This window comes from Aythya marila, assembly GCF_965140915.1.
Source record: "Aythya marila genome assembly, chromosome: 1".
Classification (NCBI taxonomy): domain Eukaryota; kingdom Metazoa; phylum Chordata; class Aves; order Anseriformes; family Anatidae; genus Aythya; species Aythya marila.
The window spans coordinates 206143591-206170835 of NC_139042.1; the positions used below are offsets into that span (position 1 = coordinate 206143591).

A 27245-nucleotide genomic window follows, 5' to 3' on the forward strand; every position below is an offset into this window, starting at 1 on the left:
CACAGCTCGAGCAAACGCCTCCTCCCCAACCTCTGACAGCTTCAGGAGCCGAGCGGGGGCTTTTGGTTTTTAATCATTTTTAATTTTTTCTCCCCGTTTTTTCAATCCTAACGCGTCCGGGGGCCTTTTGTGGATGCCCCCCCCTCTTTGTGAGCGGGGAAGGGGGGGAGCTCGGGCTCTCCCCGTGGATTTCCAGCGGGGGAAAAAAGGGGGGAGAGAGCCCCTTGCTTGGGGTTTTTAATAACCCCTCCTGGGCGAGGATGTGCTGAAACTCTGAGTCACTCATTGTTTCTCCCCTGCTCACGCCGCAGCCGCCGTCCCCGTGTCCTAAAGGGGAGGGAGGAAGGTTTTCAGCCCCATTTATGACCCCCCAGACTTCTCCAGGTGACCCCAAACCCTTACGGAGCCGGGGGGCGCCGTGCCCGCACCCCAAAACCTTTTGGGATCCGCCGGGCGCCGATTTATGGAGGAAAAGGGGAGCGCCCCCAACTCCGGGCTCCTGATGGAAGGGGTTTGGGGGGGGGGATCTTTTTGCTTCCCCCCCCCCCCCCGAGCTTTTAGGGGCGAGCCTTCGGCCTCCTCCTCGCCGTGTTTTTGCAAGCGAGAGGCCTCGGGCAGAGCTCGCAACTCCGCGGATTGGTTGCTCTGTTACTACCCGGAAACCACGGCCGGGGCGGAGCGAGCCGCCAGCTGATGGGGGAAACCTCGGCCCCAAAGCCTTCACCCCATCAAGGGGGGAGCACCCGAGGGTCCCCAACCCCCCCCTGGATCCCCGACGGCTGCCTCGGAGCTGCCTTTTATTGTTTTACACCGGGAGTTGGATTTGGTGTTGATTTCTTTTGTGGCTGGATGCTCCCGGCTCTATTTTTAAGCAACGGGGCTGGCAGTGGGGGAAAAAAAGGAAGCGGTGCCCTGCTCGGTGCGTGGAAGGAATTAAAAATAGTGCCTGGATCACCAGGAATCTCCCAGTTCCCACCAGGATCTCCCAGTTCCCACCAGTTTACGGGGTCGTGGAGCTTTCGGGTGTTTTCCCTGCTTAATTTTAGGCTCGTCCCGAGGAATAAAAGCACCGAGCTCACCCACCGAGCCTTTACCGCTGGCAACCCGCTGTGTGCTCTGCAAAGACGGGCCGAGGGTAGGCCGGGCTTTGTTTTGGGGCTAAAATTCCTCTTTTCTGCCCGTCGCAGCGGGCTTATCGGCCGGCTTGAACCCCTTCCAAGGGCGCGTTGAGCAACGGGGCCGTCACGTGCCTTTGTTCTCCTTGGCCTGTCCCCAGGGGAAGAGGAGAGCGAGCGTTGTGCTGGAATGTCTTGTTTTGGTAGGGCTCGGCGGCCGGCTTTCCCTCACCACTTTTGTTGTTTTTTTTTCCTTTAAGGAGAGACGATTCTGGAAAAAAATCCTTTATTTTTTCCCCCATCGGGATGTGGATTTCCCGAGGCCGTGCCGCGCTGCCTCCTGCTCTGCTTTAAACAGGTCCCCGGGGACGAGGGGAGCGGCGTGGTGGCACCTGGGGACGAGCAACGAGGTGCTCGTGGTCTGTTTTTTGGGGCTGGGAGAGCCCCAAAACTCCTCTCCCCACACCCTAAGAGCTGCTGGCACAGCTCGGGGGTTATAAATAAACCCAACTCAACGCCAGCCGGGGCGGGCAGAGCTACCTGCCGTGGTGGGACCCTAAATCCCTGCTTTGTCCTGCCCAAACCAAACCAAAAGGGGGCAGGGGGATCTCGGTTGCCTAAATACCAACTTTTAGGGCATCCTCTTGATGTTTTTAGGGCTGAATGTGGCATTTTGGAGCCTTCCCCTGCCTGGACGGGCTCTTGGCTGGAGCTGGAAGTCCTCCACTTTAGGGTAACTAACTATTTCCCTGCCTCAAAGGGATTTGGGGTGTTCCCAATAGTGAGGCAGCCTCTGCTGGGGCTCCGTGCCTGGTTCTTAGGACCCTACTGTTGTGGGATCGCTGTTGAAACGAATCTCGGAGGCTGTTTTTGTGCAGTAACAGCTGGATTTCAGTGAAAAACAGGTGGCTCGTGTTGTGAAATGGTGTCCCCGTGCTGCCGGGCCTCTGTGCCCGCTGTCCTTTATGGGATCGGGGGGTGCGGGGATCCCCGCAGGCTCGGCCCCGTAGGAGGGGGTCGTGGTGGGTGTCAGCGTGGCTGTCGTGTGATCCCGGTGAGTTTTTGGAAGCCCGTCTCGCTGAGCGTCCTCCCACGTGTCCAGAACCAATAACAGGGACTTGTAACAGGGCTGGGAATCTCCCAAACCCATTAAATGCCTCACTCTTGTAGGATCACCCAGAAGCTGCCCCCCGATGAGGCTCTGCGTGCTGAATATTGCCTCTAATCCGTGTGCGTGCCTCGTCCTGGCTGTGCAGCATCGTTAAAGTTAGGTTCTGGGTTTTTTTTTTTAATTAAAACACCGACGTTGTGGAAATCCTAAAGCCTTGCGGGGTGCTCTGCGTGCAGCCAGAGGCAGGATGGGGCTGGGCCGTGCTGCCTGCACTCGGGGGAAGCAGGGCCGTGCTCTAATTTTGGGGTGTTTTGAGAAGAACACAAATTAATTACTCCTTCACGTGCGCTTTCCTCCTCATCCCTTTTCTTAAATTTCTCCTGAAGCGAGGCGGGGCGGCAGGAGCTGGCCGGGCTTTTAGGAAGGGAGCCGTGCACCCAAAACCAGCCCCGTTGTGGCGTTACTTCCCTCCGAGGCCATCTCAGCTCAGATTTTGCCAGGTTTTTTCCCCTTTTCTCCCTGCTCGGCCCCTTCGGCCGCTCAGATCTAATCGCTCCATCCTCATCTTCGTTCCCCGTCGTCTTCCAGTTCCTCAGACTTCCTGATAACGATCTGCCTGTGGATTTACAGCCTCTCGGAGAAAGGTGACTTCACTCCCTCGTGTAGCCGTTACCATTTCCCTGCAAACGGGGCTGATCCTGGACCAGGACTGAGGTTGGTTTTGTTGTCATCACCGCTGCAGCTTCCAGGAGCCGTCCTTTGCCCTTAAATCATTCGATTTCTTCTCTAGAGCAAATTCTTTCTGCCTTCAAAGCAGCCAAACCACTCAGAGTTCATTTTTTTTTTGGCGTCCCATGTTCCTGAGCAGGTAGAGGGCGTATCTGCACGGACGGTTTTTAAAGCATTGTTGTTATTTTCTTGACTTTAATCCCTTTTAACCTGCAAGTTTCAGAGCCTACCTGCACAGCCTGCCTGCGGATCACGCAGGAATGATGTGCAGAGGCTTCCAGATATTGGTGAGGCAGCGTGGGGAAGGGGTTTTCAGTCCAGCCACTCGGTTATTCTCAGAGGGTCGAATAATTTCTCTTCTGTCCTGAAGGAAAAGAATTTCTTTTCCTTCAGAAATTATTACATTGCCTTGGTGCTTGCCTTCCTGGGAGCAAATGCTGATAGAAATGTAAAATATTTTCTCTGAGATTGTACAAATAGCGCGTCGGGGTGGGTTAATCTAAAATATTTTGTGCTATTTGGGAGTAGCCGGCTTCATTTTTTTGCAATACTCCCTTAAATAGGATCGTTTTAAGGGAGTGTTTGATATTTGATTGGATAATATTTATTATTATCCAATAATAATATTATTTAATATTTAATTAATAATTTAATATTGGATAATATTTAACTAATATTTTAATATTGGATAATATTTCTTATCCAATCCCTTTGGAGGCAGGGATTTCTCACCTGCCTGCTCCCGTGCTGCTCACCCCAAATCCGAAAGAGCTGGGAGAGGTATGGGACGGTGCTCGGGGTTAGTGTGGCCTTCAACGAGGTGCCTCGAAGAAAACATTTGATGTTTTTTAAATACTAAAAACAAAGAAACAACCCAAAACACGCGGTACCGAAGCGGGCTGCCGTGTCCCCGCTTCACCTCCCGCGTGGTAGATTAACAGCTGCGATGTTGCAAGGATGGATAAATTATTAACTGCACTGCTTCGTTTTTTTGGTTTTTTTTTTTTTTTTTGGCCCTTTGCTTTGCTTTGTTTTGTCTCGACGGCGGCCCGATCGGCCACGTGCTGGAGCCGTGAAGCGAGGAGTTGGGGTGGGGAGAATGTCCGCTAGGACACCCGCTTTTTGGGGCAGAAAAATAAAAAAACAAACAAACAAACAAAAAAAAAAAAAACCAACAAATAAGAACCTAAAGCAGGTTGTCTGCTCAGGGCTGGCTGGGGCTGGAATAAAACTTTGCTCTTCCAGGTGTTTCTGGATCTAAATGGTACTTAAAAACTACAGTTTAACATCGGTTTTAATCACCACTTTGAAGATTTGAGATTCATCTTGGTTTTAGGGGCAGGTGAAGCTGCTTTGAGTCTTGCTTAGTGAGCTGTGAATGGCTTGAAGGCCTTTTTTATTCCAAAAAGAACCCAGTTTGGCTTTCGGATGCGTTTATGGAGAGAGTTTGTTGGCTTTTTCTTTTAAACCCAGTTTCACCCTTGGGAGAGCTGCGCCAGGAGGAAGCTGATGCTTTGGAGACGTGGAGGAGCGGACGGTGGGATGGAATTGGTGATGGATGCAGAGCAGAACTGCTCATCGGGTCCTGGTGGTGCCCAAACCTCATTTTTAGGAGCAGAGAGAAGTTATCTCCTTGCAGTGAGAGCTGCTTCATTGGAGGAAGACTTAAAGCTGCTGGAAGCCGATTCCCTTTTACCATCTCCTTTCTGCTGAAGCCAAACGGAACCGGTTACATCTTTCTCCTGCCTAATATCATTAATTAATCCTCGCCGACCTGCCCCTCAAATCTTTAAAGCCTCCACAGATAAATGGGAACTCGTGCAGGGCTCTGGTTTCATGTAGCAGCCGTGCAAACCCTGAACCTCACGAGAAGTGGGCTGCTTTTCGTGATGCTTCTCGAAGGTGTCAGCTTCGTGGCCAGCAGCACGTGGGGAAGAACACGTCGTGGAACTGATTTCCCTGAAAGTTTTGGGGCCGGCCTTGCTTTGTGATCCCCTGTAAGGCAAACAAGGCTCCACCAGCCCTTCCAGGAGCCAGGCACTTGTGGAAATGTCAAATCCAACCCTGGCGTGACTCAGCACCCTTCAGCTTGCCCCTCGGTGCTACCAGAGGAACCTCCCACTTTATTTTATTTTTCTTTTTTTTTTTTTTCCTCTTAAGGCTTTCAACCTGCCGCCCTGCCGGTTGCGAAATGAGGGAAGCGGCGAAAAGAAGGAAGCTAAATCAAAAAGAAGGAAGCTAAATCGTTGTTGCTTTGTTTTTGGGGCCTCCCGTCGCAGGTAACTCAATACCTGCGGCCTGACAGAGGAATCGGGGTGAGCGGAGATCCCAAAAGGAGAACGTGGCTCGGAGGGACAGAGGGGGAGACGGTGACAGCTCCCAAGTGGAGTTGTCAGAAATCAGATCCTGGTAACCTCGTCCCGGAGCCTGTGTGCCTTGAAAGGGAAGGTATGCGGGGAGGTGTGAGCTCCCCCTCGCCCTGCCCGATGGCAGTAGCTGCCCCGTGAAGGGAGCTCCCTGCTAGCACTGCTTCACCCTTTTAAAAATCTTAAAATTTTAAGACCTTACTGAATCTGAACACTTTGCGCAAAGATTTGTGCAGAGATCTCGGATTAAAACAGATTCTGGCTTGCTTGCAGCTGCTGAGAAACTTAATGGTAACCTTTTCTCTTATTTTTAACTTCCCGGTTTCTGCCCCGTTTCCTTCTGTTTGCTGTTGGCAACGTGACCAGAAGCTTGCCATAAAAAAATAAAAATAAATAAAGGTAGATTTAAAGACTTTTCCTCATTTGGGCCACGAAGGAGGAGAGTCCACCAGTAAACGGCCGTGCTCTGCTACCTGTGCCCAGGGGAATCTCCGAGCCCTGGCTGTGAGAAGTGCGAACCAGAAGAAATAAATAAATCCCCGTGGCCTCAGCGAGGTGCTGGAACTGTGAGTCCCTTCTAAATTATCAGACTTCCGCTTGAATTTCCTCGGGATGATTCCGGGATTTGCGTCTTGCCAAATGGGGAAAAAGAGAAAATGGTGAACCTGAAACGATGAGCAGGAACGTCCTCGTCATGTTAAGGCCCTGCATCGAGGAGAAAGCTCGAGGAGGAGGCTTTCTTTTGCTCGTAAAGGCACCCCACAAACCTGTCTGCTCTAAAAGAGGTGAGAGAATTTGCTGACCCGCTGCGGCGAACTCCGTATCGAGTCCTGCGAGGCTTATTGACCGCTTAAACCACCTGCCCACCTCTGGTCTTCAGCTCAATTTTACAGATTTAGTGCCTAGATTGGCTGGGAGAGGAGCTTTTGGTCCTCGGCACGCGGTGAAGCCGAGGGATTAGGTTCTCGTGGTGGGATTTGGGGCCATCAGATCCGAATGTGGGAGCTCCTTGCCCTGAGCTGCTTGCCGTGGCTTCATGCAGGTCCTCAGCTGCGCCCTCCTGCCTCACCTCTGCAGGGATTTGCCGAAGAACTTGGCCTTTCAGACTGCCCTGCTTCATTTTTTTTTGTTGTTTTTTTTTTTTTAAATGTCATCTTTTGTGAAAGGAGAAATCTTTCATCGCTTTGGCGTGATGCGTCGGAAAAAGATTTCGAGTCGAGCAAAGATTTGTGCCTGCTTCCTCGTACCCAAGAGCACGTTTTGTTGGGTTATTTGATCTGCACAGGTTCTAGCAACGGAGCTTTGAGCAAAGGGTGCTTCAGGAGACCCGAACCCTCCTTGTGCCTCTGCTTAGCACGTGTTTTTTCGGTGCCTTCCAGGCTTTTTTCCTCCTTTTGGCTTTTATTTGGATTTTTTTTGCTCAAGGGGGGATGGTGGCTGAGAACAGCTTATATTTTAAGAAGCTGGCTGGAGTCTGCTCCCGTTTCTGTCTCGTTAGAGCCAAAACCTTGTCCCGTACTCACAAATATTGCACTTGGTGTAGTTTCCTTTTTTCGCTGGCACTTTGTTTGCAAGAGCTTCCTGCGCGGCGAGGCTGGGGTGTAGCTGGAGTCGTCGGGGTCAGGAGCTGCGCTGGGGCTTTGGGGTTTTTCTGCTTTTTTTTAGAGCCTCAGCGTACAGCCAGGTGAGTCCTTAAGTTGTCCTCCGTGCCTCTTGGTGGCTCCCAAAGTCGGATTTCTCTCCTGCTGCCTGAAGCTCGTTGTAATTAGGACGCTTCAGGGCTTTCTGCAGACTCAGACAGCGCAAGGAGCAAGTCCTGAGGCACGTGAAGCCCGAAATCCCCTGAAGGTTTCACTTCAAATAACCGGGGACCTGCTGCTGAGCACCCGGGAGGAGAAAACACCCTCGGGTGCGCGGCGCTGCAGCGGTGAGTGCTCTTCCTCCCCTTCTCAGGGGGTTTCAGACCTCAGGAAATGCCCCCCTCGTTCCTCAGCAGGACGTAGGATGGATCAGAAGCCGCCACCACCAAAGCCAGAGGATTTCGGTTTGACTCCCTGTCGGGTTCTTCCCTTCCAAAACCACCCAGGAGGCGCGTGAGGACTCCGCGGGTGAGCGCATCCTCCTTGTGGGAGCTGGACGGAGCTGCCCAGGCTGCCCCGTGAGTCACAGAAAGCCCCAGCAGCCGTTTTTAGGTCATTACCAACCCGGGCTAAATTTAGGAGATGAGGCAGAAGCGTGAGGCTTCGCATCCAGCCTCCTTGCTTGGCTCCTGGGCTGTTGGCTCGGGCTGCGCCCCTACGTCTGCTGGAGGTGATTCCCTGCCTACTGCTGCTGCTCCTGGAGCAGGTAAAGCACCAGAGCTGCTAAATAACACCCTGCGAGGCGGAGGGGGAGCTCTTCATCTCACAAATTATGAGCTCAAACCCCATCTGGATTGATGGCACCTCCAGGAGGAGAAGCCTGTCCCGTGTCTGATGGACCCTGCATCGACCGCCCGCTGCTGGAGGTGTGCACGAGGTCTGGGGATGCTCCTTTCATTAAGGATTCTCCTCTCATTAAGGATTCTCCTCCTATTAGCATTAAAACACCCCTCGAGCAGACAGCATCCCCCTTCTCCTTGCTCTCGAGCCCCACATCCCTGCTAAAATCGCAGAGATGAGTAAAAAAAGGGGGAAAAAAACAGTTCTGCTGAGGGTATGAGTGAAAATTTGAAGCCTGCTGGGAGCCGAGCAGTGCTTCTGCACCTCCAAGCTGGTCTTGATTTATTTTTTTCCTTTGGTTGTTTCGGGATGCTGATTGTTTGCTGCTTAATTGGGGGGTTTCTGGGGATTAAGTGTGTTATAAAAAGTGGTTTAGAGTGCGTCGAGTCGCCTTAATTCTGATTTATTGGAGGCGTGTTTGGCTTTGGAAGGCTCTGCCGGGGGTCACCTGGAATTGGGAGCATCTGGCAGAGGTCGCTGCTCGGCTTTTTGTGCTGCCTCCCGTGAGCTTTGGGTGTTTTTTTTTTTGTTGTTTCAGCTCATTTCTGAAAGAGGAGGCGCTTCGAACTCGGGGACAAAATCCCCCTTCCCAGGCAGCTGCGCCGCTAACGACTGAGCTGCGTTAATTAACTCTCCCTGCTCTAAGGGTGACCCGACCAGACGATGTCAAGGAATCTTCTTTTTTGGCCAGATTTAACTAATTACAAACAGTTTCTGCCTTCTCTCTCCGGACCAGCAGTGGCCCACCGGTGGCCTGGCTCGAATCGTGGCTCTGGATGCGAAACTCGGTCGCAAAATTCAGTTTCAAGTTGCCTGCTGCTTTTTTTTTTCCCTGAGCCACGTCATAAATCTGAGGTATCGCTGTCCCCGCAGGAGTAGCTGGAGGCCAGTTCGTGTCCCCCCCGGCTAGCAGAAACACGCGGGCGTTAATTGGGCTGCTTAATTTGTCGGAGGGTCCCCTGGGCTCTGCCGGTGGGCCTCTCGTTAGGGGACCGAGCGAGAAGGGGCTAATTAAGCCCCTTCTGATGGACTAGAGCAAGCTCTTGGCTCGGAAGCAAGAGGGGCCGGGAGATGGAGCTGCTCCTGACCTGAGCAAACACAAACTCGCCCTGTTCTGCTCCCCCTCCGGGGAAGGACTTCGGACTTTGGCAGGGGGGGAAGCTCCAGGAACCTTTTCCAAGGGCTTCGAGGTTATCGGCCCTGAGAGCTCCTTCCAAACCCTTCCAGGGAACGTTCCTGGTCTGCCCCTGGGGCTCGGCGAGGTTGTTTCGGAGGAAACCACTGGGTCGGGGCACCGAGGACTGCGTGTTCCCTGTTTTTGTAAGTCTTCACGTTGTTGCATTTCTTATTTTTAAAGATTTTTTTTCCCCTTCCTCCCATTGTGGCGGCGCCGCGTGCGCCAGAGCAGCTCGGATGCCCCCTGCGAGGTCGAGTTTTCTTCGTGGAGCCTTCACCACCGGGACAGAGGCAGCCACAGCACTCAGGACACAGCCTGGATGACCTCGTTGTCTCTTTCTTCTTGCACAAAAGCCTGGCCTGCAAAATCCAGCAGGTATTTTGGAGGATTCAACGCCGCGTGGCCACCGGCCTAGGGCGAGGGCTCTCTCCGGCTCTGCCTCGGTGAATTTTTGTCCGTGGCTGGCGAGCTGGGGCCTGCTGCTGCATTCCCAGCCCCGAACAAAGCCCCGAAGGCTTTGTTCAAGCTTCTTCCTTGGCAACCTTTCTGCCCCAGCCCTGACGCTCGCCTTTCCGTTGCACGAGGAAGCTCGTGGGGGGATCATTGTTCGTCTCCAGGTCCGGCTCTTTTCATGCCTTCCTCTTGAACACAATGTCGCCTTCTACCTTAAAACTCCAGGAAAATCCTGCACGGTTAATCCTTTGGGAAAGGCCAAAGGATTAAATTCTTCCTCAGAAGAGCTCCAGGATTTTAAAAACCTTTTTTTTTTTTTTTTTTTTTTTTTAAAGGTGAGCGTTTCAATTTCGCTTCTGGCTCCCGAACTCGGAGCCGGATGCAAGCGGAATCGCCGAGCCTGGCTGGCGATTTTTGATTCTTTAAATTTCCAGGGGTGATAAATGAACTTTTTGCAGGTGGTTTGCTCATTAAGCAGCAAGGCCACGCCGTGGTGGCCGTTAGTGGCTCTGAGGGGTGGGAAATGGTGTGCACAGACCCCGAGCTCAGCCTTGGGAGCGCGTCTGCTGGGATTTTTGGGGACCTGAGCTTGGCTCCAACTCCCAGGCCAGGTGCAGGAAGCTGAACCCGTCTTATAAAGGAACCCAGCACGTACAGGTGGCCAAAAGGGCTGAAGGGAATAAAGCAGAGGCCAAACTGCTTGCCCTGCACACTTTGTGTGTCTGGGACGTGGGATCCAGGGTGGGGATCTCCAGTGGAAGCGCTGGATACCCCACACAGTAAGGATACGAGGGATAAGTCATTTAGCAGGGGTGACAGTGGCATGTGGGGTGGTTGTAGGATCTGTGTACCAAGCTGTCGTCCACGGGAAGCCCTACACATTTTTTTTCAAGCCCTACACCTTTTTTTCAAGCCCTACACCTTTTTTTCAAGCCCTACACCTTTTCTTTTACAGCTTTTCTTCCAGCCCAACCGAGCTGGCTTCCTGCTTCGGTGCGTTTTGTTCGGTGTTTTCACCTTTCAGACTGCAGATGACCCAGAAAGAAAGAGAACAGCGTCTGTAGGCTCCGACTGCTGCGTGCAAGAGGGGTTTGAAAGGTGCTCATCCCTAAATGACTTCTTCCTGCGTTGCTTTGAGGGCAAACAGGGTTCGGTCTGTGTTGGAAACCGTGCCTGTGGTTGTCATAACGGGGCCAGGCCTGCTGTAAGGCAGCTCTCCCTCCGTCCTTCGGGGCTTAAAACAACAAAACAAAGCTCGGTGTGGAAAATCCCACCCGAGCTGTTCCTCTAAGACGTCCTTTCCTAACAAAACCGGGATGGGGAGAAGTAAATGTGATCCCTCCAGGAGTCGTGGGGGGCTCCTTGCTGGGGCACAGGCGAGGAACAAATCCGCTCCTTATTTTTGCACCTGATTTCGAAATCCTTATTTTTGCACCTGACTTCCAGCAGGCGTTCTGCCCTGGTCTCTGACTTCAGATCTGTGCCTGCCTGGTGTGGACGTGATATCAACAGGCTTGTTAATGAGCGTTGTGTTAACGAACCTGTCGGTGTAAGCCCCTCTGTGTAAGTAATTGCTGCGTGGTGCTGTTCGTCCTGAGGATTTCCTCCTGCTAGCGAGCAGCCTGCGTCGTCTGCTGAGCCCCAGCGGCTGAGGAAGAGCAGAATGCGCCTCCTTCTTGGGGAAAAAAAGGAAAAAAACCACATTTCTAGTGGTTTGCAAGGCTCAGAAATCCCCAGGTGCCTCGGGGTGCGACCTGCCCTGAAACAACCACCTGCGTGGGGAAGGGCATCGCGCGTTTCTGCAGGTCTGGCTTGAAGCCACCCAGCAGCTTTACCCCGTGTCACCCGAGGTCAAGGGAACTGTTCTCATCCCCAGTTTGTTTGCTCTTGCTTCCTGCACCCACGCTGTAGAAGCGCTGGTTGTTTCTGAGGCTTGTTGTGAGTTTTTTTGGATTTTTTTTCTTTTTTTTGAGGCCTGGCAGATTAAAACCCTTTTTGAGGCACTCAGAACTGCAGGAGCTTTTTGCTTTAATGGCAAAGTATTCCGTAAGAAACAAATGTAACTCGTGTCCTGTTCTTCAGAGGGACAAATAATACCCAAAATATCTTTGAGAGACCTTTCTGCCTTCATGGTAGGTCAGGAAATGGGTGACAGCTCAGGCCCAGGATGTTGGACGTTAAGCGTGTGAGCCCAGCACACTAAATGTTGAATGCTTAAAGATGAAGCTTCACAGGGACTGGCACTGCTCAATTTTCCCTGGCATTGCCCACTTCGATGCTTGCTCTGGGCTCTGAGTTTATTTAGAGTTGAAGCACAGCTTGCTCTAGATAGCATTTTGCGTGGTTGTTGCAGTCTTGATTCTGAAGAAGGTTGAGTATTTACAAATTTCAATATGACAAATATTCAATATTTCAAATATTTCAATATTTCAAATACTAAAATACTTGAATATTTACAAATTTAAGAAAAAAAACACATGTGGATGTGAGCTAGTGCTGCACCGTGGGGTATTTCCACGATGTTTTAGGGTTGTTTTAGGGTTGTTTTAGGGTTGTTTTAGGGTTGTTTTAGGGTTGTTTTAGGGTTGTTTTAGGGTTGTTTTAGGGTTGTTTTAGGGTTGTTTTAGGGTTGTTTTAGGGTTGTTTTAGGGTTGTTTTAGGGTTGTTTTAGGGTTGTTTTAGGGTTGTTTTAGGGTTGTTTTAGGGTTGTTTTAGGGTTGTTTTAGGGTTGTTTTAGGGTTGTTTTAGGGTTGTTTTAGGGTTGTTTTAGGGTTGTTTTAGGGTTGTTAGGAACCCCAAAACAGCGCCCTGCTGTAGGTGCCTCAGTGTCCCTGGTGCGAGAGGTGCCTGCGGAGCCGCTCATTCTCGTGTTCCTGCTCTGATGTTTCAGGTCTCTGCCCCAGCTGTTGGTTTCTGACAAAGGATCAGCAACGCAGGCTCTTCCACGAGGCTCTCCCACAGATCCAGCTCGTAAGATCCAGCAGCACATCCCAGTAGGTGCCCCACAGCATCTTTTCCCAGTCCCATTTCCCAACCAACCCCTTTGTACCTGTCACAAAGGCAGCCCGAGCAGCTGCCCATCTCACTCCCCTCGCATCTGCTTATCACCCGCAGCGGTTCTTGGTGTGCTGCCAGGCTTTTCGCCCTAAACCAGCCTTTCCCGGTCTCAGTCTCACCTCTGCTGGGGCTGTAGAACAAAATAGCACCGAGCTGTGCTCCTGGAGGGCTGCAGGGAGCTCTGTGTTGTACACAAAGTCCTGGACAGGACTTCTGGGGTTGTTGTTCCTCCACCCAGCCCCGGTGTTTGAACAGTTCAAGCTCGAGCGTGTTCGTGCGGTGCCTCTGTTAGCGAGGGCTTCAGGATTTTTGAGGAAGAGGCATCCCGGTGTGCAGTGTGTACTGAAACAACTTGCAGGACTCCTTTAACACCCTTTAAATTCGGCGTTAGGATGTAGCTCGAGCTGCTGCAGCTCTCTGCGTGCCCTCGGGGAGTCTCTCTGGCCTGAAGGAGGATCCCTTGAAGGCAAGGAAGGGGAGCAAAGGATGGGGACTCCGTTCCCAGGACTAGCAACTGCTCGGTGCCAAAGCATCTTCTGTTCAACACAACCTAACTCGGGATGTACCAGAATGAAAATATCCACGTTGACTCTTTCTCCTTCCCCTCGTGAAGCTCTTCGTCGTGTTCAAAATGAAGAACTTGAGATTTCTGGTGCTCTCATAACCGAAAGCCCGTGCAGGAGCCCAGCTGCTCACCTCCTCTGTGCCTGTGCCCACAAAGAAGCCGTGCCCCGAGGGTTTTGAGTTCCCTGTTGCTGCCACTGAGGTGTCTGGACGTGCTCACGCTTCCTAAATGACTGTGGAGCTTTATTGGAGCAAAGAAGCGACTCAGCGAAGTCTGCAGGAATCCCAAAATTCATTTGAGGGAAAAGTCTTAGGCTTCCCGAGGACATCTTTTACTCCAAGTGAAGCATCCACCTGCGGGAGCACCATGAAGTGTTCTGGACCCAGCACGTTGCTGAGAAATGCTCTGTGGGGCACAGCCCCTTCGCAGCGCGGTTAAATCTCACGCTCGGCGTCAGGTGTAGCACAGTTTGGAGCCAAGCTCTCAATTCTGTGGTTTTACAGCCCTGGTTTCACTTTCAGAAGCTTCTTTTTTTGCTTCTTGAATTCATGCAGAGAGAGGAAATCGACTGCACCGAACCCAACTGGAAAAAAGAAATGCTGCTGGTGGTGTTTTGTTTTTTTTTTTTTCCTGCTCTTTCACTTGAAATGCACTTGAAATTTCTCGCTCGTTTGAGAAGTTTGATTATTCCTGCATTAAATACTTGGTTCCCACCAGTAAGCGCAATCGCCATGGTAACAAACTTCTCCTGATGGGAGCCGGAGCAGTGCAAACAGATCTGATGGCTCAGCTCAGAGGCAGATGCGTGGCCCTGCAAGCTAACGCTGCCGGCGTCTTTGGGGCTTCCAGCCACAGGTTTCCCCTGTGGCCAGCTGGAAATGTCAGCGTGCTCGGTACCCGATGCTTTCCACCCTGTTCCTGCCTTGTCCTCACTCTTCTGGGAGGTTTGAGCGTTTGGCCAGAGGGTGCAGAGGGACACGAGTGCATTTCATGGGCTTTTTGCCTCTCCAAGCAGCAGTTCTGGACTAATTGCCCTTAAATTCTCTTTTTTTGGGTGGAGGGGACATCGCTGTTGTGTTACGGCCGTGTGCAGTAGCATCAAATTGTCTTGATCACAACTTCATTCTGACCGCCTTTCATTACAGAATCACAGAATTGAAGGGATTGGAAGGGACCTCGAGAGATCATCGGGTCCAAACCCTCTGCCAAAGCAGGTTCCTTAGATCAGGCTGCCCAGGTAGGCGTCCAAACAGGCCTTGAATATCTCCAGAGAAATCTGGTCCTTTCAAGTCTGGTCCTTTCCCTTCGTATTTAAAAATCTTGTGTATCAGCTTCTCACCTTGACGAATCCCCACCTTTCTCTTGGAGCACCTCAGTGACCCTTCGCAGGTCAGTTTTGAGTGATTTCAAGCCTTTTCCTTCCGACGCACTGCTCCTGGGGCTGAGCAGCAGCACGTGGAGCACCAAAACTGAATTATTTCTCAGGCAGAGCTCTGCTCGATGCACATCGGGAGGCAAAAATACCCATCTGTCTGCTCTCTGTTCCTAAACGAGCCGGAGCTTTTCGAGGGAGCAGCACCAGGGGGACAACGAGCTGCTGGGTCTCCTGGAGGAAGAGAACGGCGTCACTCCTCCCAACAAGGTAGGAGGTGCACCTTGCTGGTGGGAGAAGACCAGTTTTGAAGCCTGGAGCGTCCTCTTTACAGGAAAAATGTTGCTTAGCTTCTAAATCAGTCGATAGCAGAGACTTTTCTGTCTGCTGGGGGAAGAAAGCTGCCTTTTCTTCGCCTTCTACCTCATCCTCGGTGCTCCAGCTTCTTGGCACGAGGCTCAGTGCATGGCAGCCAGACAGAAATCATCAAGAGCTCCAAAGAAAGCAAAGCCAGACCGGAGGGCTCGCTGGATTTACAGCCTCCTTCTCCCCGAGCCCCTGATGGTACCCCCGGTGTGGCTCTCGGTACACGTGGCTGTGCTAGGGAAGGGCTTTTTGACAGGGTTTCTGGTTACCAGGGTGTTTGTCTCGGGGAAATTTGCCATCCTTGACATGAAACCGTGGAGGGCGTGTGCAGAAGGACTTAAAAATATTCTTTCTTGTCTGATTTCTCATCTCAGCTGGCTTAAAATCTGGTAGAGAAGCAGCGAGCAAGGGGTTTTTTGAAGAAAAACTGAATTTCGAACAGGAAAGCGGGCTTGCCTGCCATGTCCAAAATAAAACCCAGTAAAACCCAGCACAGGTTCCTGCTGTCGGATCGCAGGGAGTTTGGTCCTGCCAGAACCTGCACGAGGTGGTAAACTCAGCAAACAGCATCCGTGTTCCTGGCGCTTCAGGGAGAGCTGGGAGCAGAGCTGTGCCCTATAGCAATGGGAATAACGAGCTTGGGGGAAAACCGGTGGATTTTAATAAGGCGAGCGTGGTTTGCCCTGAATTCTCAAGAAGTTTCTCTGCTCAGGCTCTTCGTCTGGAAGAGGAGCTGTAGAGGAGTTTCTGTGAGTAATACAACACGTGGCAGGGATCCTTAGAAGGCAGGAACTTGCTTTCTGGTGAGACTCGAACTGAGATGCACGTAGATAAACGCACAATTTTATTTTTCCCTGAGGCTTTTCAGCTTTTTCCCCTGTCTCCTTCTTTGTGGCTGGGTGCTCGCGGCCACTCATATCACCAGGCTTGCAAAAATATCTTCAGCGAAATATTTTTAGCTGGAAAACCGACTTGCCCAAGCTCATAATTTATATTAATTTCAAGGAAAAATAATGGAGGAGATCTGTTTTAAGGCTAAATGTTTGCCAGGAAAAAAAAAACAGCCCTACAAACAAACAGACCATCTGTTGGCCACGATGTTCACCTGGGATTTTGGGAGATCTGGGCATGCTGTCGTACCCTAACAGATTTTTTTGTTCCTTCAAGCCTGCAGCAGTGGGTGGCCCTCTGTGGGGCCACGTGGGAGGATGAGGGAATGGGAACTTGACCCTACAAGAGGCGAATCCACAGTGGCCGCTTTATTTTTGTCTTGCTTGGGCAGAATTGAAAGGTTTTGTGTGTTTTGGTGTGGGTTTTTTTTTTTTTTTTTTGTCCCAAAGCAGAATGGGCAAAACGCTGCGGATCACTTTTTCTTCTGGCTGAAGAAACAATTTCCTACGAGCTCAACTCGGAACAATAGGGCCTTGATCTTGATCGGGGCCTCTGGATGTCACTGTCATGCTAATAGGGAGCACGTTTCAGGCCCTATATAGGGCGCCTGCAATCAGCTGCAGCAAAAATTCCCTCCTGTCTCTCTCCTAGCAACCCCTTCTGATCTGATCATTCAAAATTTCTGCTTTCCGTATCATCATCCAGACAGTTTTGACGCTTGCTGCCGTGAAAATTCTCCTAATAGCCTTGGGACTGCGATAATTTATCTCCGGGTCCTCAGGACTCCCTCCTGGTTCCTGTGGTTGTGATGTGGGACTGCTTTTGAACTCCTTACCCGTCGGAAACAGCACCCGATTTGCCTCCAGATTTTGCTGCTTTCTCCTGGTTCGTGCTCTGACTGTGCCAAAAAAAAGGTGAGGGGTTTGTGGGCTTCCCCTTAAACACCACGGGCACGGGAGCGTTTTCTGCACAGAATTGCATCAGGAGCTGTTGGAAGAGGTAGGGGAAAATCCTGGAGGCAGGCACAGCTATCCTGGGAGACGTGGCTTGGGGTGCCACTAAATACTTTTCATCACTTCTGATGAGCTCTGTGTTCATGCCCGGATTCCTCACCGACCTGAAGAGCCCTGGGTTGTGGATGTTTTGCTCCAAATTATCGATCTTTTTTTTCTTGGGTCTTCCTGAAGCTGTATTTGGTTTGAAGTTTCAAAGTATTTGACTCCCTGGGAGCTACCTGGGCTTGCTGTGGGATCTGGCACCTGGCCCCTCATGCTCCAAATGCAGGAGAGGGGTTTTTGTTGTGCCCTTGGCTTCCTGAAACCCTGCACATCTCCACAGTGACAACTCTCTTGGATTGATCACTGGCGTGTTTGGAGCAGGATTCATTTGGGATTTGCTTGTAAAGCTTTCACCCTATGGAGAAAAAAAAATAAATCCATCTGATCTGAGCCAACAGTTGGGGCAGATTCTTGACCCCAAGAAGCATTGCTCTCATGGAGGAGCTTTCTGCTGTTCCCCAGCACTTTTCCCCTCTGCTTTTAGACATTTCCTTGGTACAGTTTATAGCTTTATAGCGACAGGGGAGATGAGGAAACCTTCAGGTCTGCCTCGAGCCATCCTGAAGCCCTGGCTTGGGCATTAAATGTTTCCTGGGGATTGCGTGCACCAAGGGAATGGTTCTGAAGACCTTCATCCCTTCTGCTCGTGTTTTTCTAGGCTTCTGTGTTGATGGGAGGGCTTTATTCTGAAGTTCACCTTGCTCTGAGGTTGCCTATGCATGTTGATAAATAGTTTGGTTCCTCCCAAACCACATTTGCATCCCAATCCATGTTCCTTGTATGGATATAACTCACTCTTCTCTTCTAATAGGGATCTGAGGTCTTTGTCACGACAGGGAGAGCAACCAAATACAGCACCGCACCACTTACTAATTGCTTTTTTTTTAATTTGGGAGCACTTGGACTTGAGTCTGAGTGCAGAAAACTCCAATTTTATTTATGGCCAGCCTCAACTCGTGCAGCCTGCAGCTCGGAGAGCTGCTTTTTATTAAGTGGCTCTTGATTGAGTCCTGAGGAAAACCATTCGTGTGTCAGCCGAGCTGCAAAGCTGCTCTGAGTGCTAACATGCTCTGAGTGTTAAACGTCTCGCTCCGGGGCATCATCACACACAAGGGGTTGGTGTCGAGCCCCTGTCTGAGTGGGGAATGGTTCTCCAGTGCTTGTTTTTTCTTTTCAAAGGAGCTCAAACTCGGTGGAGCCTGTATTTAAAACATCCTGCCGTGGTGCTGGGTGGTGTGAGGAGATGCGGTGAGTGTCCCTTAACGCCAGGTCTGAAGCAAGCTCCTAAGCTCTTCTCCCCAAAGCTTCAGGGACGAAGCAAAGCCTGGTTTTTAGCAGAGAAATCTGCTAAATCTGTCACTGGAGGTGACAGCCAGCAGTGGGTGCCTTGCTGTTTGAACTCCAGGGCAGAGCAGCTTGTGCTGAAGCAGGAGAGAGCTGCTGAGCCAAACCAAACTGCTCCAAGCTTCTCCCTCCTCTCATTGAGAACGAGTGGGGAAAAATATTTCTGTATCCAAACCCTTCTGGAGCTGGCACTGTGGGAAAACCTCCCCGATCTCTGTTGTGCTCGAGGAGCTGTCACAAACCCTGCTGGACCCTGCGGCTGGGACGTGGATCTCCTACACCTGAGTACAGGCTGCCAGGCTGAATTGCTCCTCCTGAATTTGGATTCTCTTTTTGTTGTGTGATGCATCCTAAGCTGGCTCCAGAGATGGTAATTATACCGAGAGCTTTGTTCCTGGGGGTAGGTCCCAAGCATTTACCTTCTGGTGGCTCAGGGAGGTGTGAGTGTGTTGCTTGGTGCCACGCAGATGAAGGAGCATCAGAATTACTGCTGCGAAGTCCAAGTTTCTGCCCAAAATCTGTGCCTTGAGCAGCAAGGAAACTTCTTTGCATCGGGGGCAGGAGCGTGGTTGTGGAGGGGGACCTGGCTTCGGTTCCTTTTAGTCCAGGGGTTTCTGCCAAGCTTGCTACAAAGAATTTAAGCATATTTTGTTCAACCCTGTGCTCTCGCCCTCTTCTCAAAGCAGGGTGGCCTCAGGGGTGCGGAGCTGCAGCAATTTGAAGCTCAGATGGGAGAAAATCTTTGATTTCTTCCTCTGTTTTCCTGATGCTTCCCTCGCAGTTCACGTTACGATTACTGATTACAGGTAATTGCTGTAGGATGTTATTCCCAACCCATTAACCCTGATTCACAGTAGAACCCTTCAAGTTTGGGTGCTGAAACATCGCCGCTCGTTGTCTCAGCCGTGCCTTGCTTGAAACAAAAACCTCGTGCCTTGCAGTTTGCTCCTCTCATCGGGGCAGGAGAAAAAACATGAAATGTGAGTAAAAAGAGCGACTTTCTGCTCCGAGGGAGGCAGCAGTGCTAACTGGAGGTTGCTCAACGCAGGGGCAGGGATCCTCGGGGCGTTGAATTGCCTCTTGGTAACGTCATCGTGGTGGTTTGGTGGCTCGGATGTCGCTTCGATGTGTCAGGACGTGCAAATTGCAAGGTGCAGGGTGCTTTGAATACCTGGCTCTAAACAGTGTGGCGTCACGGGCTTTTAACAGCTTACCTGGCTCTGAGTAAGAGCTTTGTTTTGCGGATGAAATGTTTTCCTTGACTTGATTTCTCAGTATCGAGAGCAAACACGAAGTCACGATCCTAGGAGGACTCAACGAATTTGTCGTGAAGTTTTACGGACCACAAGGAAGTAAGTACGCAACCCAGCCCTCCCTAAAGGCAAACTAATAATTCCTTGGGGGAGGAATAATGTAATTACACCACCTTTTGGAGCCAAGGAAGGGATGAGCACATCCAGCTGGGGGTAAAACCTCAAAGGGTGGCAGTCCAAGAGGTCAGCCCTCGAGAGGGCGAGAGGAAACGCAACCGTGGGCATTAACACGAGTCAACCACGATGATTGAAGCTGAGCAGAGCTGGATATTTGCTGCCTTTCCTGACCACCAAGCCCTCTGCTGGGGTCTTAAGCACTGCTCTGGTTGATCCTCGGCTCTTCTAGACCTGGCTCGTGAGCTTTGCGTCCCCACCATCTGAATTTTTTGTGGGCTTGGCCATTAGTAAGATGGCTTTTCTGGTGACGAGGTCACGAGTCAGGTCTCCGGCACGCCTTCATTTAGTGACATCTCTGAAGGTAAGTAGAAAATTCTGAGCTCTGCTTTGAATAAGGCTCCGGGGCCTTTGTGCAGAGGTTTTCTGCAGTATCAGTTAAATCAAGTACTTCTTGTGAGGCAGTACAGGAAAAAAGCTTTTACTGTAGGAGGTTTGATGTGAAATCTTACCCCCTGCTGGGGCTAAGTATTCTTCCAGAGATGTGTTTTGCTTAATGCTGTAGTGCTATTTATTCTCTCCTGAGCTACCAAGTGTGTCTAATACCTGCGTTTCTTTCCTTGCAGCACCCTATGAAGGTGGAGTATGGAAAGTTAGAGTCGACCTTCCTGATAAATACCCTTTCAAATCCCCGTCTATAGGTAACCAATTCGCACTTTTTCACTCCAAATCTTGCTGCTCGTGCGGGGGAGGTGTCGCTGCTTGCAGCGCTGGTGCAGGTGAAGTTGCTCTTTAAGTCTGCAGAACATTTTTTACCATAGACTTCGAAGTAAACCGCTCAAGTGTTGAGTGGAGAGGAAGTTTGGGCTCCTGGCTGAAGGGCTAGAGGGTGGAAATCTGGTTTTGTTGCATGTTTTTGTACTGATGAAGTTTTCCACGTGCTTTTTTTTTGATAAATGTGTTCATGGGTAAGGCGTGAGTGGGGTTGGAGATCTTCAGAGGTCCCTTCCAGCCTTGAGATAACGATGTAATGGTGGAGACTGCTTGTACAAAATGATTTGTGTAGTGTGGAGAGCAGAGGCTGCAGTGCACGATCATGATCTCGGGGTTCACCTAGCTGCTGGGACCTCTCGTCCAGGAGTGGATGGAAATAAAGGCAGGAGCTGAAGCCTTTGTTCACTTGGGGTAGGTGATGCATATGTGGAAGAACATAAAAGCGAGGAGCCATCACCAGAGTAATTGTAGCTGGCTTGGCTGGTCGGGCTTGTTTCTATTTCTAGAGCGAATAGGAAGCTTGATAAAGAAAAGTTCTTAAAGCTGCATCCATCCTGCCTTTGTCCTCGAGTGGTGGTGATTTAACTCAGGTATCTTCTAGGACCAACCTTTTCTAGGACCAACCTTCCCCAGTCGCTCGAGCTGTGAATAAAACAGCTGATATTGCTTGAAAAACTGGAGCAGGTACGTGAGGAGTCAACGTTTCCACTGTGGCTCCTGAAATAAGAGCTGGTGACTCGGTGACGCGGCGTTTCTCAGAAGGGTGTGCTCGTGGCTTCAGCCACCAGAGGACCCTGAAGAATGGAAAAAACCAGACTTGGGGAGAAAGATGTGGGAACTCGACTGTACGGGATGGACGAGATGGGTCCCTTCCAATATCAACATCCTGATTTGGAGCTGATAAGTGCTGGCTGCTCGCTTAAAATAGGCTGCTGAGCTACGGGTGCCATCTATTTAAAATCTGGGAGGAGTAAACCCTCTCGTTCTGAAAGCAAACTGTACCTTCTGGGAAAGCAAGGCTGCTCTCACACCATCCTTTACCTTTCTTTTTCTGGTGAAACCTTAACCGAACCACAGAAGGGTGCACACAGAGGAGCAGAGACGCGGTGTTGCTGCAGCTCTAACCAGTTCCTGCTTCGAGTCAGCTCTGAAATTTGGTGTGAACCTCCTAAAATGAAGCCTGAAGTCACAATCTGCGACTTGGTGCCGGTTACTTTCCCCTCTCCTCTCCTCGAGTGCCATGAAGAGGTGCAGATCAGGGCATTCTCATGTTGGCAGCCTTAAACGTGAGCTGGCTACAGATAATTCTCAGGGGGGAAAAAGGTTTTTGTTGTTATTCCTGTTACTTTTTTTCCTCCTGATGTTCTCCCTGCGTGAATTTGAAGCGAAGACCGCTGGTTAAATGCAGAAAAGCCAACTTTCTTCCCAGTAACCTTATTCCAGACTCGTCAGACCCTCTGGCATGCTCCTGCTGTGCTGTGAGTCCCTGTTTATGCAGCTAAAAGCCCCTGAAGCTCGTGCTGAGCTCCCCAGGAGGCTGCCTCTTGCTCTAGGGGGTTGCCTTTCGGGCAGAGCCTCGTGCAGCTTAGGTTTTGGGGCGAATAAACAGTCGGTGCTGGATCAGGAGATGGTGGAGAGCTGCTGGGGAGCTCTAGGACCCGGGCAAGCTCCCAGCCAGCTGCAGGAAAAGGTTTGTTTTTCTTTGTCTGGTTCCCATTTCGGCTGCCCCAGCCCGGCTTATCGGGACATCCAGGGCCCAGCGACGTCTCGGCCCCTTCCTCTGGGCCGCTCCTGATTCGCGTTTCTCCAGGCACACTTGGTGTTCCCTGCTGGTTTTTGGGCGGTGCTGATAGCTTCAGGATGGGTCCTCAGCCCTGCTGAGTCCTGGAAGCAGCGCTGGGTGCAAAACAAGCTCAAAAATGAGACAAGAAAAAGCGAAACGAGATCTTTTTCTCTCCCTGGTCAGCTGGGACTCGTTCCAGGGGAGCGCGAGCGTCCCAACCCTCGGCCAGCTTCAGCTCTGCTTAGCTTGGGGTCGGAGTTACGGGGAGGAATTTGACGTGGGAGTCCCTGATCTGTAAAGATGGGGGGAAGTGAAGGATTTCAGGGGTGGAAGAGCCCAGAAACAGGCTGAAAGGTCGCCCAGAGCACACGTGTAGCTTGTTTGCAGCCCTTCTGTTCTCAGCAGCGCCCAGATCCCGCTGCTGCGGCGCCGTGCGGAGTTCACATCAGCTGTGTCAGTCCCTGGGATGGATAAAGCGTAGAATCCAGCACTTTTTCCTTTAATCAATGCTTTTATGATGAAGCTTAAAGCAGAAACGCTGTCCTTGCGGCTTTCCTTGTTTCCTCCAGGTCTGCGGGCTAAAAAAAATCTTCTTTCAGTCTTGGAAATCCTTCATGCAGCCTTAAACACGGCGTTGGCTTTTTTGCAGCGAGTAACACGGTGGCTGGCAGCGTACCCGTGTGTTCCAGAGCTTCTGAAAAAAAATGAGTGCTAATAGTGGCTTTCTAACCTCTCCAAGTTGCTTTTATTCCCAGCGTGGCCCTGAGAGTGAGGTAGGTGAAAACTTAGCCCGGCGCAACTCGGTGTCCTTTGCCAAAGCGTGCCTGGCAAAGCTGAGCAGAAAAAGGGTTGAAAAGCGGATTCTGGGCGTGTGGTGGTGCAGAGCTGTTCTTAAACCCTCGAGGAGTGGTGCTCGTCCTCGCCTCCGAGGGTGCTTTGGTCTCTGCAGGAGTCTGTGTGGTGGCTCTGCTGCTGAATCTCAGCTCCCTTGTCCCATCCACAGCTCCCTTCTCGAATATCACCATCACAGAATGGTTTGGGGCGGACGGGACCTTAAAACCCAGCCAGTTCCACCCCCCCCTGCTGTGGGCAGGGATGCCACCCACTAGATAAAATTCCTCAGGGCCTCGTCCAACCTGGCCCTGAGCGCCCCCAGCTCCTCTGGGCAACCTGTGCCAGGGCCTCGCCACCCTCTGAGTGCAGAATTGCCTCAAACCTCTGATCTAAATCTCCCCCTTTTTACCTTAAAACCGTTCTCCCTTGTCCTGTCATTATCTGAACGAGCAAAAAGTTGCTCCTCGTCTTTATCAGCCCCCTTTAAGCATTGAAAGGCCACAGTGGGGTCACCCCAGAGCCTTCTCTTCTCCAGGCTGAGCACCCCCAACTCTCTCAGCAGAGGGGCTCCAGTCCCTGCAGCATCCTCGTGGCTTTCTCTAGACCCCCTCTAACAGCCCCACATCCTTCTGGTGCTGGGGGCTCCAAACCACGGACGCAGGACTCCAAATGGGGCCACACAAAGGGGGACAATCCCCTCCCTGCCCTGCTGCCACCCCTCTGGTGACACAGCCCAGGACACAGTTCCCCTTCTGGGCTTCAGGCACTCACTGCTGGCTCATATCGAGCTTTTTCTTCCCCCAGAACCCCCACATCCTTCCCCATGGGGCTGTTCTCCATCAGTTCTTCTCCCAGTCTGTGCTCAAGTCTGGGATTTCCCCAGCCCAGCTGCAGCACCTTGCACTTGGCCTTGTTGAACCTCATTTGTTTCACGTGGGGCTGCTTCTCCAGCCTGTCCAGGACCCTCTGGATGCTCTTCCTTTTCGATATCGACTTCCCCACTCAGCTTGGTGCCATCTGAAGAATTCCTGAGGATGCCCTCGCTCCCCTCATCTGTGTCATCGATCAGGACAGAGCCCTGAGGGACACCTCTCGTCACCAGCCTCCACCTGGACACGGAGCCATCGACCACCACTCTGCGGGCAGCCTTCAAACCAACTCCTTACCCACTGACTGGCCCACTCGTCGAGCCATATCTCCAATTTGGAGACCAGGATGGCACGTGGGACCGTGTCAAAAGCTTGACAGAGGTCCAGGTAGACGATATCACTCAGTTTTCCCTTGTTGACTGATGCAGTCACTCCACAAGAGGCCACCACGTTGATCAGGCACGACTTCCCCTCGGTGAAGCCACGCTGGCTGTCTTGGATCACCTCCTAAAACATGCGTGGCATTTATTTCCTCTCCTCCTCAGGCTGGTAATTATCGCTGCGGTCTGTTAAACGATGCCACCCCAGGGACAGTGCTCTCCTGGCAGCGCAAACCATCCTGGGATCTGCGAAAAGAGCAGTCACAGCAAGAGTTTCCAGGGCTTCATCACAGCCTGCGGTGGCTTTCTGGTGTTTCTGGCACCACCTGGGCTTTGCTGCGTGGATTCCTGGTGACCTTGGTGCTGGGTGGCTGCTTCCAGCAAGAGAGGAAAGGGAAAAAGGCAGAAAAAAGGCAGGAAAAGGGAAATGTGCACACTAAAAGAACAGAAATAGAGCGAGGTGTGGGGCTATCGCGTTGGCTCGAAGCTCGAGTGCTCCTTTTGAGATTAACCCTGCTCGTGATCCCCAAATATCCAAGTCTTCAGGATTTAAAAAGGACTCGAGCAGCTCGTTGGAACAAAACCAAGCCCTGAAAGATGCCCAAAGCTAAGCCCTGAAAGATGCCCTGGAACCGCGTGCTCTTTCTCTTCATGCTTTTGTCACTTCACGTCAATATTCCCTGCTCTTACGAGGCCACGAAGTGCTCTTTTGCTGGATGTTTTCTTTGTTTTCTTCCTTTTTTTTTTTTTTTTTGCCTTCTAGACAATACCCTTTGAGCTGCTTCTGATTTCGGGAACCCTGCTGGCACTGCCTCGCTGCCGTCCCCTTTGGGATTTGGTATCTCCAGGGGAACTCGGTGCCCGGTCTGTTCCTGCCCTTTCAAAGGGGAGCTGGGAAGTACTCGAAGTGCTGTTTTCAGCTCCCGTATCACGAGAACACTTTGTGTAAACGCTGCATGTTTTTAATCTGCCCCTACGCCTGCCAAGAGCCGGAGATGAATGCGGTACCGGAGCCCCAGGAGGAAGTGCAGCCGTGTCCTGCCCGAAAGGCTGAGACCAGGACAACAGACCCAGGAACGTGGGAGCCTGAGCTCTTACCTGGAAGCCTTTTGGCATTTTTTTTATTGCTAAAAACCTGCAGAAGCGTTAGGCCAGCACCGAGTCTCCGTTTCCTTGATGATCAAACATCAGAGCTGTGAAGTTTGCGCACGGAGACCTCGATTTCTCCAACAACCCGCGTGCATTCGTGCACAGCTCTTTTTTTTTCCCTCCCGCCTCTGTCCTCGTTCTCTGCAGATACCTCACATTTGTATTTTGCCTCTCTTCGAGGTGTTTTTCCAAAGAAAATGGGAAAATCTCACGTGCACAGAACGTGCAGAGGGGCCTGATGTACGTGTGTGCCTGCAACGAGATCGTGGCAGCCAAGGTGGGAATGAAGCCGCTCAGCTCCAGCCAGGATTTGCCACATTTCTCCTGGCCTGTGTTTAATTCCTTTGAACCACAGCTGCTATTTTTACTCCCAGCTTCTCTCCGGATTGCTTTACGCTTTGCTCCTTAGAGTTTCAGGAGTCTCTTTTCACCGGTGACCACTCCAAGCTTTCTTCCTCCTGTGTGTTGATCCTCGTGACCCGTGAGTGCTGTGAAAATCCTTTTTCTTCCCCAAACGCCGAGCTTTGTGCGTGGGGAAAGACGAGACACCCGAAGGTAATCTGTATCCCCGGCTCCGCTGCGGTCTGACACTCTGCAGCTCGGGAAGAGACAAAATTGGGGAGGTGTTTTTGAGTTTTTGAGCCTGGCTTGGCACGGATTCACCACCTTCTGTGCCAGGCTCTGGGCATCAGGTGACGGTGCACCTAAGCAACGAAACAAATTGATATTGGGCAATTGCTTTGTTTTTTTTTTTCCAGAGCTTGCAGCTCTCAGCCACGAGCTCCCCAGCTGGTGCTGCTGCCTCTCCCCTCCCGGGAAGGGGCAGCTCAGTCCTTTTGGGCAGAGTTGACAGCATTTCCCGCCCCCGACGGCCGTATTTTTCTGTCCTGCTCTAATTTTTCCGTCCTGCTCTTCCCCTCCTCGAAGCTGCTGCCCAATTATTTATGGCATTGTTTTGAAAAGCCACGAAAAGCCGGGGGTGGTAACATAAACTGTCCTGCTGCTGCTGGCGAGCTGATGTTACGCAGCCCCTCGCACCCTGACGGATGCCTCGGCGGTCAGCACGCAGCCTTGCGCTTGCCTCAGTACCCTGAAGGAGCTCCTAGCCCCTGAATTTCATTAAAAAAACATGAAATTCTTGTAATTCTCAGCGAGATCTCTGACCTGAGCGCGCTGGATAAGGTGTCCCAGTTGTCCCAGTGTCCCCACGCGGGGAGGGCTGGGGCAGCAGCCTTGCTCTCGTGCCCTCTCCTCCGTCTCCCACCAGGGTTTCTCAACCCGCGGCGCGTGGCGTGCTCGTGATCGGTTACACAAGCAGGCAGGCCCTGAAACGAGCACAGCGTGGGTTTTTTTTTGTTGTTTTTTTTTTTTTTTTTTTTTTTAAAAAAAAGTGCATGTTCTCTTGCCAGCGTTTGGGGGCAGGGAAGCACTGAGCAGTAAATTTAGCCTAATCTTATCTGGCTGTTTGGCCACGTTGCACAAGTGTTTGGAAGCGCGAGCGTTGGGAAGGCTTTTTCCCATGAGCGAGGTTGTCCTGGGGTTAAAAAATGGGAGGAAAAACGCTGCTCTTGACCTCGCTGTGCTGTACTGAGGCTCTTTGGCGTGCTGATCTCTGTGCACATCGTTCTGCCCCGTGCTTTGGGTGCTCACCCAAGCCACGTGGATGTGATGTGGTGGTTAAACTCCTTCCATCCTGCTTCGGAGAGTCTGTAACCACCTTCCCACCTCTTCTTTACCTTACCAGGCTAGGTAAGTCCCTGATATCACTGGCCGTGCTCTGGTACATCCCTCTGAGCAGGTGGGATGTCCTTTTTGCAGCTACCACCAGCGTGGGTCTGCCCGTGGAGCTCTCCCCCTGCTCAGCAAGGGGGCTGGGATGCACTCCTTGCTCGTTTTTCCCCCTCATTTTCCTCCAGGTGTGCTTCAGCACGGCTTGAAAGAGCAC

General features: G+C 51.5%; 1 protein-coding gene across 1 annotated transcript in view; it reads left to right on the forward strand.

The window, feature by feature from the left end:
• The window catches only part of UBE2H (ubiquitin conjugating enzyme E2 H), a 44979-nt gene that overhangs the window by 2517 nt on the left and 15217 nt on the right, over window positions 1-27245 (forward strand). Inside the window, exons 2-3 of the mRNA XM_082784778.1 lie at window positions 19360-19436; window positions 20138-20212. Coding sequence (XP_082640904.1) covers window positions 19360-19436; window positions 20138-20212 — 152 coding nt within the window. The remainder of the gene's footprint in view (window positions 1-19359; window positions 19437-20137; window positions 20213-27245) is intronic.